Below are 15168 nucleotides of genomic sequence, written 5' to 3' on the forward strand. Positions count from 1 at the left end.
TACACTATCATGGTAGTGGCAACAATGGTTTCAGGCTTGAGTAGGCTATGTTGCTGAACCAGGAACTCATAACACCTTAGTAATGCATGGTATTTAATCATGAAGGCACGGCAATAAGAGACCAGTTCTGCCTGGACTGTCTTGTTGGACGTTTTTTTGAGGTGACAGCCGCAAAATGACCCTCTGCTTTGATTGGTTGTTCATTCCCCCCAACGTCAAAGCTGCCGCTTGTGATTGGCTGAAATCGACGTTCATCACTACCGTGACTGACGCCATCTGAGTGTGTTTTCAGAAACGAAACCAGATTGTGCTGATTGGAAAGGGGTAGACGAAAGGGAAAAAATAAATTGCCAGTATTACATATTATATGTGATTTTCTTGTCAACGTCAAGGTAAGAATAAAGGCGCCACAGTAACATACTAAATGAACAACATTATTGTATAACCTCTGTTGGGTAGAGTTGCAGTCACCGTAGCTGTAATTGTTTTGTTTATGTGAAACAAAAGAAATGTCATCAGCTCTATTAGTGATTTTATTTTGGCTTTTTAGCTAGGTAGCTAGCGGGGACGCAAAATGGTATATCCTGCAGTAATTTAAAGCATTGTGATATTCACATGAATGTTAATAATACATTTATTAATATATCAATGTTATTGTGTACATATAGCTGTAGCTGGCTAGTGCGAAACACATTATCTGATCTACCTAAGGCGCGGATGTGGTGTTCCTGTCATGTATTTTGGGGCAATAATTATAGAATTTTTGTTTTACTACAGAATCAGGAGATGTGAATCAGAGCAACGGAAATATGTTCTGAGGAGGGTTTAATTTGGAATGGAGGTAAGGAGCTGAGCAATTACATAGAAGGTTTAGAAAATCCATGGCGTTCTGTTTTGATTTCGCAGAGTGAATGGTAGCTACCAACATGCTCGGGAGAGAAAGACACTTGTCCCCCTTTCCTGTTATATAATAATAATTTATCAGTTAGCGTATTGTAGCTCTGCTGTGCAGCCTCTCAAGATTACCTGCCCGCTACTTCACATTGCTGGCCCATGGAGCGCAGCTGTGTGTGCTTATGCGTTTTTCGTTATTATATGTGATGGTCTGTGATCGAATATATTTAGATACTTGGGTCGTGGTGCTGTTATGTTTATACCTGCAGAGAGCAATCGCAACTCAACACAAAAATATGTCTCGTCCTTATTTCGGCTACATGCGTAAAGTCCACATGAATGCCAGGTCGATTTCGCAATGAAGTAACTACAGTGCAAGCTACCGTTCCGTCATTTGCCTCGGCAGCCATGCTTCGTACAGGTTGGAAAAGACATGCGCACAGAAAGCAAGCGGTTTTGTTTTGACAGAGCGTTGCTGGAAGCAATTCAGTCATTAAGGACATGAAACAGACATACCACACATTAAAGACGTAATACTTACACATTATACATAGATTTAAGCTACAAGATGTATCTGAGTTTTTTGTTTTTCAAAAAAAAAAAAAAAAAAAACGTAGTGACAGCAGTACTGTATGCCACCCAAAATGAAAGGTTGGGAATTCTCTCAGAAACAGATGTCAGTATCGGCTCCCGAACCCACTAATCGCGTTTTTATGGTACGGTCCGTTTCTACTTACAAAATTTGTGAATGTTTTTACTGTCAAAATGATAAGGTCTTGGTCGCTAAGGGTGTAGGCTTGTTCTTTCCGAGGTAGTAAGGCACAGAAAGACAGTGTTTAATTCTTGATGTGTTTTTTTGTCAACGTAAAATGTGTGTGTGTGTGTGTGTGTGTGTGTGTAGACTATAAACATAAATAGTTGATGGTATGCATGCATAGAGGAACAGACCAACAACAGAACTGTGGATGTTTGCTCTGCTGGTTGTTGTCCATGTGTGCAACGGTGCCATCATACCGTAGCACCTCACTCTCTGCCGTTGACCCAGCACACTGTCACCACCCATGTTCCTCACACAGCGAGTTGGCGGGGCTGTGTGACGGGGCTGCGGACGTAGACGACGCCATGGCCCACTTTGACACAGAGTACCAGCGCCTGGAGGCATCCTACAGTGACTCCCCTCCGGGAGAGGAGAACCTGCTGGTCCACGTTCCAGAGGGATCCAAATGTAACTAAGACACGCTCGTCTGTGGCCCCCACCCCCACTGCCCCCTCAGTTATATAAGACAGGAGTAAGCTCCTACCGAGGGCTCACACAGGGCTCTGAGGTGTGCTGCTGCCCACTCTCAACCAGCAGGGTACTGGGATTCATAATGTAGCATAGTTAAGGAGCAGGACTCGTAACCGAAAGGTTGCCGGTTCAATTCAATTCGCTGTACCCTTGGGCAAGGTACTTAACCAACAGTTGCCTAAGTAAATAACCAGCTGTATAAATGGATAACATTGTAAAAAAAAAAAACTGTAACTGATGTAAGTCGCTCTGGATAAGAGTGTCTGCTAAATGCCAATAATGTAATGTAATGTCCTAGGCAGGAGGTGTCTGTTCCTCTGAGAACGGACATTACCATCGTGGCTCTACCAGGCTGCTCTAATCAGCAGTATGGAGTATAGCATAGGCAAATTAACTTGTAACCAGAAGCTTAAGGTACCCTGATCCCTAATGTGATACTGCTGTTTTAGGTAAAGAATTTGAATTTAAGTACTTTTAGAAGCTCACTAGCTTCAATAAACCTGCAACTGCACAAATGCGTAATGTGCAAATTGCACACTGTGTCGGTTGTCCTGGATAGGGGGTATATAGTAATGAAATGGTAATGAGCAGGGCCTGTAACTCAAAGGCTGCTGGATTGATCCCCAGGTGGATCACCACTGTTGTACCCTTGAGCAGGGTACTTAACCTGAATTGCTTCAGTTAATATCCGGCTGCATAGCCTGTCTGGATAAAGGTGTCTGCCAATCAAATAATGTCAGTAAATGTAACAGACAGGCCCTGCCTGACCCCCCAGCACAACACTGGTAGAATGCTTACCCCCAATGCTGACCTGTTGTCTTTCTGAAATCAATTTCTGCTTCATGAATTTGACTCGTTGGAAATTCAAAACATTTTAACCAACAGTATGTATCCTGTTATCCCTGCTAACCATAACCTTTTCCCCCACCCATCCAGCCCAATGGCACCATATAGAGAACCTGGACCTCTTCTTTCAGAGAATATCCTTATTGTTTGGTTGTCACTGATCCTGCTCTGTTTCTTCTGGACTTATTATTTTATTGATAGTTATTGATGTAGAACTTTGGTTGTGACAGTCACAAAACACTGACAATATAAACATTTTAGATTAATGTTTAAACCAGCAAAGGCTGGAGAATGTTATTCTTTAAAAGCCCAAGAATGAGCTGGAGTCATACATGAGGTAGATATAAGTCAGTCAGCACAAGTTTGATAAACTATTCACTTTAACCACCCAGTAAGTGTTTGCAGAATAATGCCTATACTAAACGTATTTCTCTGCCTTGAACATTGATTTTCTGTTTTTATCAGATGTACTGTTCAGTGTTTTTATGCTTTCCTTAACATTTCATACGTTTATAATCTCCACCAGAAGAATGGCTTCACGTGTATGCTGCTGGGGGAGATATTTGAACTTGTGTGAGTATTTTGGAATGTAGACACAAACAGCTTAAGCAAAGTGAGGTGCACCCTCAGGGAAGACTAAGCCACTGTTAGAGTGATTCTGTCTCATTGATCTATGTTTGGATACATCCCAGAGCAACTATGTTTTGGTTCTGGATACCCTCTGTGTTAAATGTGACAAGATATCTGACACTTCCAACAAGTTGTTTTCTGTTTCCCTGTAGGCAATTGGTGTTTGTTGTCGCTTTTACTGTGTTCCTGGCAAATTGTGTGGACTATGACATCCTGTTTGCCAACAAAATGGTGAACCACACAGAGTCTTCCAAAGTGACACTTCCAGACGCTTTTCTGCCAGTAGATGTGTGCAGTGCCAGGTATGGGTTTTACATGTGCTCACCGTAGAATATGCTCTGCTCAGAGTCAGGTTTGTTACATCACTTCCTCTCTCTCTGGCTTTGGCCTCATGTGTCTTTTTGTCTCCCAGGATCCGGGGGAATGTCCTGGTTATTTTCATCCTGGTGATCTCAGGAGTCTTCTGGCTCCACCGGCTCATCAAATTCATCTATAACATCTGCTGCTACTGGGAGATCCGCTCCTTCTACACCAGCGCGCTGAAGATGTCCATGGTGAGGAGCACCCTTCTGTATGTCTCACTGCTCTGTTCTAAAGGGTGTGCGTGACAAAGCTGGCTCTGCCAAGTTAATATTGAGGCTAACATTGAAAAGTGTTAAATGTTAGACTCACAAGATGAAGGTACAGAAAATTTACCATGTTTTATTTCAGAAAAAAGGTGCATATAAAAGATCAGACCATTAGGCCAAAAGAGAAAATTTGAAGTCTCCTGTTGTCTTGCATACTAGAGATTGTCCAGCACTGTGAGCACACCTGCAATTAAATGAATGATGCCATTAGCAGGTGGGACCAATCAGCATGTTAACAGCATCTTCAACAAATAAAATTAGATGTACACACTGATTCATGAAATGGATAATCAGAATGTATACACTGATATGAGTTTCCTGCCAACTGTCCTTTCTCTCTCGTCTCTCCCCTAAGGCTGACCTGCCATACTTCACCTGGCAGGAGGTTCAGGCGCGCATCGTGGAGATCCAGAAGGAGCACCAGATCTGCATCCACAAGAAGGAGCTGACGGAGCTGGACATCTACCACCGCATCCTGCGCTTCAAGAACTACATGGTGGCCATGGTGAACAAGTCGCTGCTCCCCGTGCGGTTCCGCGTGCCCGTGCTCGGCGACGTCGTCTTCTACACCCGCGGGCTGAAGTACAATTTCGAGCTCATCTTCTTCTGGGGGCCCGGCTCGCTGTTCGAGAACGAGTGGAGCCTGAAGCCGGAGTACAAGCGCGGCGGCAACCGCCTGGAGCTGGCCGACAAGCTGAGCTCGCGCATCCTGTGGATCGGCGTGGCCAACCTGCTGCTCTGCCCCGTCATCCTGATCTGGCAGGTCCTCTACGCCTTCTTCAGCTACACCGAGGTCATCAAGCGGGAGCCGGGCAGCCTGGGCGCCCGCTGCTGGTCGCTCTACGGCCGCTGCTACCTGCGCCACTTCAACGAGCTGGACCACGAGCTCATGTCGCGCCTCAGCAAGGGCTACAAGGCCTCCTCCAAGTATATGAACTGCTTCATGTCGCCGCTGCTCACGGTGGTGGCCAAGAACGTGGCCTTCTTCGCCGGCTCCATCCTGGCCGTGCTCATCGCCCTCACCATCTACGACGAGGACGTCCTGGCCGTGGAGCACGTGCTCACCAGCATCACCCTGCTGGGAGTCTGCATCACCGTGTGCAGGTGGGGGAGCAGGGCGGGGCAAGCAGGGCGGGGCAAGCAGGGCGGGGCAAGCAGGGCCGGGCAAGCAGGGCCGGGCAAGCAGGACCCGGCACTGGAGCGGTGAATGGGGTGTGGGACACACGTGATTGGGCAGGAATCACCGATGGTGTAGAATGTGGAGTATACGTACTTACTTTCTTTGTGCTCATAATGAGGAATTTGAATTTAAAAGAATGAACTGCAAATAATGTGAGTTGGGAAGGGTTGAGAATAAAGGTGAATTAAAAGGAACTGACCATAACCCTTAAACACCGGGAGGCATGGGTCATGAGCAGAGCAGAGATGCAAATAGAGGCTTAAAGGAGACATGCTTATAAAGGTATGAAGGAGACATGTATGGAGTCAGAACACTTAGTATCACATTTTGGAAAAACGTCACTGGAGTTGAGAAAAAGCACACATTACCTGCCTGTCTTGATTATTCTTTTTAACTGGACAAAATGGTTTTCTTGAACTTCTCTTAACATCTGGACCAGGGATTGGCCAAAGGTTTGGCTTGAATGCCTCAAACAGTTAGTGGATGCATAAAGCGAGTTCTGTAAGAGTTCTGCGGTTTCACGTTTTACCTGGTTGCTGCTGCAGATCCTTCATCCCTGACAAACACATGGTGTTCTGCCCGGAGCAGCTGCTGAAGGTCATCCTGGCCCATATTCATTACATGCCTGACCACTGGCAGGGGAACGCCCACCGCTATGAGACCCGGGACGAGTTCTCCCAGCTCTTCCAGTACAAAGCTGTGAGTGAGAGGACGGCTTCCGGATGGCCTTCACATTTTTAGACTTAGATAACTAACTAAACTATAACTATTAAAGTCTACTGTTGAGTAGTTTTAGAAAGTTTTAGATATCTACTATAGTTGTGCACCAAGAATATTTTTCCTAAATGATAAAGATGTTAGAAATAAATTACAGGAATGTCCTCACCACCTCTTGAGCTCTCACACCATTTCTTTATGCATGAATTAAATTTTCCTGTGTTCATTTAGGTTACTTAAATTGCACAGGAACAGTGCAGGTCATAGACTCTGAGGGTGTCAGCAGCTACCTACATGTGATTGTACACCGATATACTGTATTCCTAACCGTCCTGCACGTCAAATGTGCCTTTTGAGCAGTATTACATTGTTGAGTGTTTAGTATATCAGATTGCATTGTATGATATGTATTATATTATATGAGAGCACCCTGCCAGGGCTGTCTTAGCCACACTCCGCCTCACCTGTGCAGGTGTTCATCCTGGAGGAGCTGCTGAGCCCTGTGATCACGCCCTTCATCCTCATCTTCTGCCTCCGCCGTAAGTCCCTGGAGATCATCGACTTCTTCCGCAACTTCACCGTGGAGGTGGTGGGGGTGGGGGACACCTGCTCCTTCGCCCAGATGGACGTCCGTCAGCACGGCCACCCCGCGGTGAGACGGAGGGGGGAGGGGGGCGGAGCAAGCACTGCAGATAATTCTACCGTATCGCCTTGTTTCTGTAATCTGGTCTTGAGTCAATTTTCATCATCTAATTTGAATGGATACACTACACACTGTGCTGGAAGTCTCTCTGGATAAGAGCATCTGCTAAATTCATGTAATGTAATGTAATGTAGTGACATGCTCAATCCTTATTGCCTGGTAGGTTTTTTACTGTTTTATTTTGTGCTTTTGCTTTGGCAGTGGATGTCAGCAGGGAAGACGGAGGCGTCCATCTACCAGCAGGCGGAGGACGGGAAGACGGAGCTGTCCCTCATGCACTTTGCCATCACGAACCCACAGTGGCAGCCGCCCCGCGAGAGCACGCACTTCATCAGCCAGCTGAAGGAGAAGGTGCACCGGGAGGCCACCGGGGGGCAGCAGGGAGTCCTGGCTGAAAACCACATTTTCAACTCCATCCAGTCAGAGTCCGAGGTGAGAATCTGAATTGCTTCTTAATTTTGTTGAAATATATATTTTCATGTTGCATTTAGTTAAAGAGTTAAACACTTTTAGAGTCAAACACTGCCAATTCAAGGCATCATTTGGTCCTGATCCCAGATGTCAGAATGTGGTAGCAGTGTGGCGTAGTGGAAAGGTGCAGGATCTGCAACCAAAAGATTCCCCACTGGGGCACTGCTGTTGTACCCTCGGGCAAGGTCCTTAACCCAGAGTTGCCTAGGTATGGAATGTAATGTATGTAATGTCAGTAGACAGGAGTTCCTTCCTGTAGTCCTGAGCAGTCCTATGGTTAGTGTCTTTTGAACACCTCTTATGCCTGTGTTTCAGCCTCACAGTCTGATCGCTAACCTCCTGCTGGGGCCTCCCTCCCTGGCATCCCTCCATTTGGCGCGGGAGAGCTCCACCAATCACGTGTCAGGAGTGGGTGTGAGCGACGGTGCGTCGGCCCTGCGGTCTCTGTCCCCTCTCAGCACCAGCCAGCACCTGCGCGGCAGCTACGTCTCTGCCCGCCTGTCCCGCAACGACAGCGCGGCCCTCGCGGGGGCCAGGGCCATGGCAGGCTCAGGGTAAGGGCACCCTTACGTTCACCCCACCTCCAGGAACACCCCAGCATGTCAACACCCACCAGCTTCGTCACTCCTCTACGGGAATATCTGACACTTGTTTTCTCTGTCTTTTTCTCTGGTCTCTGTCTCTCTCTTTCTTTTTTTTTCTCTCTCTTTCTCTCTCTCCCCCTCCCTCCCTCTCTCTTCCTCTCTCTGTCTCCCGCTCTTTTCTTTTGTCTCTCTCTCTCTCTCTCTCTCTCTCACTCTCTCTTCCTCTCTCTCACTCTCTCTTTTCCTTTGTCACTGTCTGTCTCTCCCTCCCTCACTCTCTTCGTCTCTCTCTCCCCCCCTTCCCTCACTCTCTTCCTCTCTCTCTCCCTCCCTCCCTCTCTTCCTCTCTCTCTCTCTCTCTCTGTCCCCCCTCCATCTTTCTTCTCCTTTGTCTCTCTGTCTCTTTCTCAGAGCTGACGCCCGCACAGCCAGCTCAGGCAGCAGTGCATGGGAGGGTCAGCTGACCAGCATGGTCCTGTCAGAGTACGCCTCCACAGAAATGAGCATCCATGCCCTGTACCTGCACGAGGTAAAGGCCTTACGCCCACATGCTTCTGCTCTACTGTGCGAATCCCACAGGGGAGATGAGAGGCGCAGCACAATGTGTTGTGGATTCATTTTCTCTGAACGCTTGCATTTCTGTCTGTCAGCTCCATAAGCAGCAGTCCCGGGGGGAGCTGTCCCGTCACACGTGGCACAGGCAGGACAGCGACGAGAGCAGTGAAAGTGTTCCGGATGACGGCGAGCTCCCCCGCAACCTGCCACGTTCCAACACCTTCCCCTGCGCAGCCGCGCCTCACCAGGAGGGGGCGCCGCTGCAGACGAGCTCACAGCGTCGCTATGGAGGAACAGCAGGTACACGCTGTACGGTGAAAGAGAGAAAGGAGAGTTATACAGGGAAATATATCTATATATCTAATGCCAATCTTTTATAAAGTAATAAAGCATTGGTGGAAGAAACAGCTGTAAGAGCACATCACTGCAGCTCTCAAGCCCTGGCACTGCCTCATTGTTGAGCACTGTATCACATCCTGAACAGCGCTGTATATACTCACTGTAACTTACATAGATTACAGTTTTTAAATGGTATCCATTTACACAGCTGGATATTTTTACCAAAGGAACTGTGGGTTAAGTACCGTGCCCAATGGTAGGGCCCTAGCGGGGAATTGAACCGGCAACTTTTCGGTTATGAAGCCTGCTCTTTACCACAATGTTTTACTGCCGACCAAATCTCCAGGGCCTCAGTGTGTCCGGGTACCGTGTTTTTGTGACATGGTGTTTGTGCCACCCCCAGACTTGGTTGGTGGGGCATCCCGAGCCGCCCCAAGGTCTTCCCGGCTCCCCATGGGTGGCTGGGCTGAGGAGGCCCAAGCAGTCCGGCACCACGACCCGGTTCCAGAGGAAGGCTCTGAGGACGAGCTGCCACCACACATACACAAGGTACAGACTGCGGATACGGCATCCACACAGTACAGACTGACACAGTACAGACTGCGCATAGAGCATTCACACAGTACAGACTGTGCATACAGCATCCACACAGTACAGACTGACACAGTACAGACTGCGCATAGAGCATTCACACAGTACAGACTGTGCATACAGCATCCACACAGTACAGACTGCGAATACAGCATCCACACAGTACAGACTGCACATAGAGCATCCACACAGTACAGACTGCGCATACAGCATCTACACAGTACAGACTGCACATACACCATTCATACAGTAGAGACTGTGCATACAGCATCCACACAGTACAGACTGTGCATATACCATTCATACAGTACAGACTGTGCATACAGCATCAACACAGTACAGACTGCACATAACAGGAGAATACAGAAGAAAAGAGATCTACTGTTTAAGTAACCATACAGCAGACTTACCTGTAGATGATTTAATCTACCTCATATCTTGAAATTTTGTCTTTATCTCTGTCCTTACAGGTGACATAACTGACAAAGACAGCAAGCATCACTATTTAAGAAGGGATTTTCTGCTACTGTATGTTACAGACTGACATTCCATCGTTTGCAACTGACAACACAAACTCATTTTAAACCGCTTGTACTGAAACCCAAGAAGTGTCGCTTGGCATTCTTTCTTGCATCTCATACGAGGCATTGAAAATCCTCTTTTTTCATTATATTGGAGAAGCAGATGAAATTATAGGCACTGTACAGATTAACGGATATGCCTATAATCAAAAGACAGCATGAACATGCCAAACAGGAACAGGAAGTCAATGTCAATATAATACATGACACCTGTGAAAGCTCACATTTATCCACAATCACAACCACTGACAATGGGAGAGATGCAATGGCAGAGAGAGGAGATGTGGCTCCATTCACACTGGTGGGCTCTTCCATACCTACAGAGAAGGTAGGAATTGCCTCGAAAACACTGGATCCCCCAATACCGACAACTGGCTACAAAATCGGCAAAAAAATCAACACTGAAACACGGAAATAAAGGCTTGGAGCTAACACAAGCAGACCACATGAAGTCAGCTTTAGCTAAGAGCTGGACTGCCCTGAGAGTACTGTGATACCAGCCATAGGAAATAGGTGCATGTATCTCCTTTCCTTTCATTGGATGACTGCTAAGATCCATCACCCCACCAGACCACTAAAGCCCACCAATAATGCATCCATTTTGGTTCAGTGCCACCTGTTTGAATCATATGTTCAAAGATCTGTTATTGTAGGAATAAGAAATTACATAGTTCCACCCATATTCAAACTTGGTCCTCACATTTGAGTAACAATTTTTTTCAAGTATTACTTCTTTATACTTGCACATGAGTTAGGCAGTTGCTGAAACCAATGAAATATATTCTGTAATTTGTGAAAGCGAAGGACTTGCTTAAATTTGCTACTCAAATTCACAGAGAAAGCAAGATGTGGTTAGGCAGAGTCAGAGTGTATTTTGCCAACCTGGAGCTGGGAGCAATACGTGTCTTTACCATAAAACTGGTTATAGTCTTTGTAAACCACATTTTAATCAGACTTCATTTTAATTGTGCTTTTTCTCATTGGAATAATTAATAACAACTAATAATGGTGATAATAATAACAATCACATTACATCAAGAAATGAACAGATGTTTGTTGAGGAACAGGAAAACAACATTTCATAATCACATTACTGTAAGAATTCAGAACAATAGTTGTGATGATTGTCTCATCAGCTTGTCAGCAGGCACAGTTCATGTATAGATTTCAGTAGCCTGTATTATTGCTATTTCAGCAGACTGCTGCTGTGTCTAACTTGCAGTATGCTTTTTAAAAAGGGAATTAATATGATTAATAATGACAGCAATCACAATAGCTCTCTAATGATTTTATTTACTCTTTAATAGGAAAGCCATCTGGGAATATGGCATTACACAGGTGAAATTCATAATTCATGCTCCAAATATGATTATTTGGAGTTACACTTAATCATTTTAACAATTACAAGTAATTGTAATCCCGTCCAAACAGGAAAAACAATGTTTGAGATCAAAATGCTTCAGTTTAAGATACTCTCCCATTGGAGTTGAGTACATACCTTAATAGGTGACCTGCACTGATTTGGAAAGTGCCATATGAAACCTACTGTAAGAAAGCGGCATTTGAAAAAGCCCCATTTCCCGGAGAAGTGCTGTTTCTGTCAGAATGTGAGCCAACAAGGCACGGTGAAACTTCCCAATCTAATGTTTCTAAGTAAAACCCTGTGCACTTAATTTGCATGTTCCTGTCTATCTTACTGTTTGCACACATTTAAAAGAGAATGCACTTTACATCACTTTAAAAATCCAAAGGATATCTATTATGAATGAAATTATTTTTGGTTGTTGATTTCTAACCTTCTGAGTGGTTTTGGTGTTGCATTTTAATAACTTTTTGTACCAAGGGGTGCGCCATCAGAGACTTCAGATTTGAGGCGGTTTAGGAGTCTAGTTGCCATGTAATTTTGTTAGGAAACAAGCACAGATGTGACTGTATTGGATTGCTTCAGAATTAATAGGTTTAACTGTTTGTGGTGTCACGTTCACTCAGCAGTGCACCCTCTCCTCTGATTGGTTGGATTCCACAGTCAATACCTGTGGACCAGTCACGGAGGAGTGCAGGTTTTCTGTAGAGAAAAACACATTCTCCATTTTGAGAACTTGGGAAGCTTTGAAGAATTTACAGCGCAAACATAACTGGGTGTTTTCACAGGATGGGGTTTGGGAGTGTGATTACCTTCTAATCTTGATGAAAAAAGCAATTTGGAATCTGAATGTAAAGAGCTGTAAAATATTTTTTCTCTGTACAGTCTAATTTGCCTCACAGACGTGTTCTGTGTTGAAATGAACTTCTCAGTGTGTAGTGTAGAATGTTGCCCAAGTAAATGCATGATCTTTGTCATTTAGCCCGTCATGGTAGTACATGATTGCATACCGTTTGCCTGATACTAAGGCACAATCTCTACGACGACTCAGTGTGACTATCAGTAGGACTGTGCATATAGGTTTCCGTTTTCGTTTTATAGACTGAAGTTCTGTATATTATATATTTTGTACAGTTGTAAATCCATTAATAAAATGTATTTAATAAGTTAATGTTTTATTGTTTTTTCTTTCTAAAATGTTAACACATGCTTGTGCAGCTTTGTCAACAAAGATGTGTCCTAATTTTCGTAAATATGACCAAAAAAAAGACAAGTTTATAAGTCAACGGTATTTCATCTTCAAGTATACTTTAGTGGAATACATTGCTTCTTCCTGTTCTGAGCTTTAAAATAGAACTCATACATTACTCCACAGTCTTGAAATTTTACAGAAAGTGCAGGAGTCTTAATTGTATCTCTTAGTTTGTCCTGAAAATATTACAATGTTCCTAAAGCACAAAAGTGCTTTAATCCACACTTACCTGTCAGACAGGTGTACTAGACTTGTGCATTCAACAAGCATCTTTCGTTATCCCCCTCTGAATCTACAGATTTGAGACTTTGACCTTGGGACAGGCAAACACATTTTCACAATGAGGAAGGTTTCCAGAGACTGACATCTATAAATACAATATGGTTTATTATGATTATGTTTCCTCACTATTTATTTTATGGCCTGCTTCCCCCTCATAATGTACACAGTAATTGTCCTCTTCTGTCTTCATATTCTAAATAAAAAATCCTTCATAAATGCACAAGACAGTTATCAGCTTCACGACACATAATTTGTGTCCATAACGATATAAACATGCCTTCTTTCTACATTTGCGCATGTAATTTTCTTTGCAAAGTTACAATACACATCTCCTCCGTGTTTACAATGTCAGTGTCCCCTTCCTTGTTGGCACAATGTGCCTCACCATAACTTTGTCTCCTTTACAACATGAAGCCTTTCATCTTATCTACACTGTTCAAAAGATGTTAACATCCTCACAACATATACCACAATGTAGCCTTCTAAACAGTGTACAAAACATTTAATCCTATTCATCACATTTCATTCCTTCACAAAATGAAAAACATTTTGCTCTTCTCTGTCTGTAAAAATGCCTGTCTCTTAGAAAAAAATGACACATATCCCTTCCAACATGTAGAATAAATTCTGTACAATACATATACATATACATACAATTCATCTTTTTTCCCCACAGTAAAATAACTGCTCTCTTTGTGTCAGGGCACAAGTAGTTGTATTGAACTGTAGAAAAGTGAGTTTAGATCTTTTGGCTGAATTAACAACTTGGCAGCAGGAAAACTACTTCTAGCCTCGTGCAAAGCACCTTTTCATTCTTAGATATCTAATGGTACAAATAGAAGAGATTTTCTAAAGCATTTTGTTTTTCAGTCTTTGGATAAATAAAAAGCTGGCTTTGCTGGCAATTCTAGAATTCCAGGTTTATCAGATGAAAGTCAGGATTAAACTACAGTATATGTCGCAAAAGCATTTCAAGGAGGTGCATGCAATGACTTGCCTGCACCAGTAGATGGACTCGTAACGGTCCATAGTCTGACGTTCCATACTTTAATGGTACACTCATATTTCTTCATTAATAGAAGTAATATAAAAGGAATTTTATTTTAACAGGGGAAAACATTATGGAATCATTAGCTATATCAGATTCTAAAACATATGAGCCACGCTACTTTTGATTATTTCACAAAAAGCAGTTTGCTCTTTGGAGGCATCTGAGGAGACTGATTTGTTGTGACACCCTGTTCTGTATCCCTGTATAAGCACTCCCTTTTCGTTATTTCTGAACTTTCTCTCCCACATCATACTTACAGAAAACTATAAACTGCTATATTCTTATGTTTGCAATTTTTTCACAACTTTGATGGCTATACTTGCAAACTAGGTAGGGCAAACAGGGCAAATGTACTGCTGGAGGTTTTAATTATTGGTTTTAATTATCCAACATATGCATCTTTTGTGACCACGCAATTTAATTTGTAGTGGATGCTTACTTGGTTTCACTAATGGTGTGGCATTTCCAGGCCTAATTTCAGAACATGGACTTTGGAGGTGAGGGGCAGGTGGGGGATCTTGATGACAGGCGGAGAGAGATGGGAAAGTTCCAGTGTCCCCACAATCTACAGATAACATGTATGCAGTGTATTTCAGCATAGGTTCCTTTGTTGTGATAAAGCTAGCTAACACTTCTTACAAAAAACCAAACAGAAGAAACAAAACTTGATCATTTATTTTAAATTGCATTACCTGAAATGCATGTAGCAGACGTGCTTATCCAAAGCAATTTACATCACAATAGAACATACATGTACTTATTTTATGTAAGTAAGCAACAGTGTCAGACCAGGCTAACAACACTCCCAGACCAGTGAAATGTGTAAAAAGGGGAAAGCTCCGATGTTCAAGCTTATTGCCTTTCTCGGAAGCCCCCGCTAACCACAATATCATCATAATAATCTCTGGCAAGATTGGGCGTTTCACAGTTACATGGCTACTCTACCAGAAGAAATAAATCGAATTAACTGCGATGAAACTCAGCGCTTACAATGAAAATGCAAAGTGATGACCCTCCCATAACTCATCTACTGAGGGTCTTTGAGTGAAGTTTTGCGTCACCAGTGGATACATAGCACAAGCGAATGATACTTTACGCGAGTGTCAGCCTACGCAACTTTGCGGACTACGGGAGTGTTTCCCTTTGCACGTACCTTGCTCTACACGTCAGTCTTAAATTACTAGTAGCAATGACAGTAGTTGCGAGAACATA

General features: G+C 43.9%; 1 protein-coding gene across 1 annotated transcript; it reads left to right on the top strand.

The window, feature by feature from the left end:
- Window positions 1-277: 277 nt before the first annotated feature.
- atg9a (ATG9 autophagy related 9 homolog A (S. cerevisiae)) lies at window positions 278-12422 on the top strand. Its single transcript, XM_036545598.1, has 16 exons — window positions 278-392; window positions 778-841; window positions 1971-2119; window positions 3119-3162; window positions 3537-3601; window positions 3811-3960; window positions 4071-4212; window positions 4643-5391; window positions 6013-6166; window positions 6657-6836; window positions 7089-7319; window positions 7674-7912; window positions 8354-8471; window positions 8593-8797; window positions 9240-9385; window positions 9898-12422. Exons 3-16 carry the CDS (start codon window positions 2017-2019, stop codon window positions 9904-9906), a joined length of 2535 nt encoding a protein of 844 aa, XP_036401491.1. The 5' UTR covers window positions 278-392; window positions 778-841; window positions 1971-2016; the 3' UTR covers window positions 9907-12422.
- The last annotated feature ends 2746 nt before the right edge of the window (window positions 12423-15168 follow it).

Source organism: Megalops cyprinoides, chromosome 14 (genome assembly GCF_013368585.1).
Source record: "Megalops cyprinoides isolate fMegCyp1 chromosome 14, fMegCyp1.pri, whole genome shotgun sequence".
NCBI classification, from domain to species: Eukaryota; Metazoa; Chordata; class Actinopteri; order Elopiformes; family Megalopidae; genus Megalops; species Megalops cyprinoides.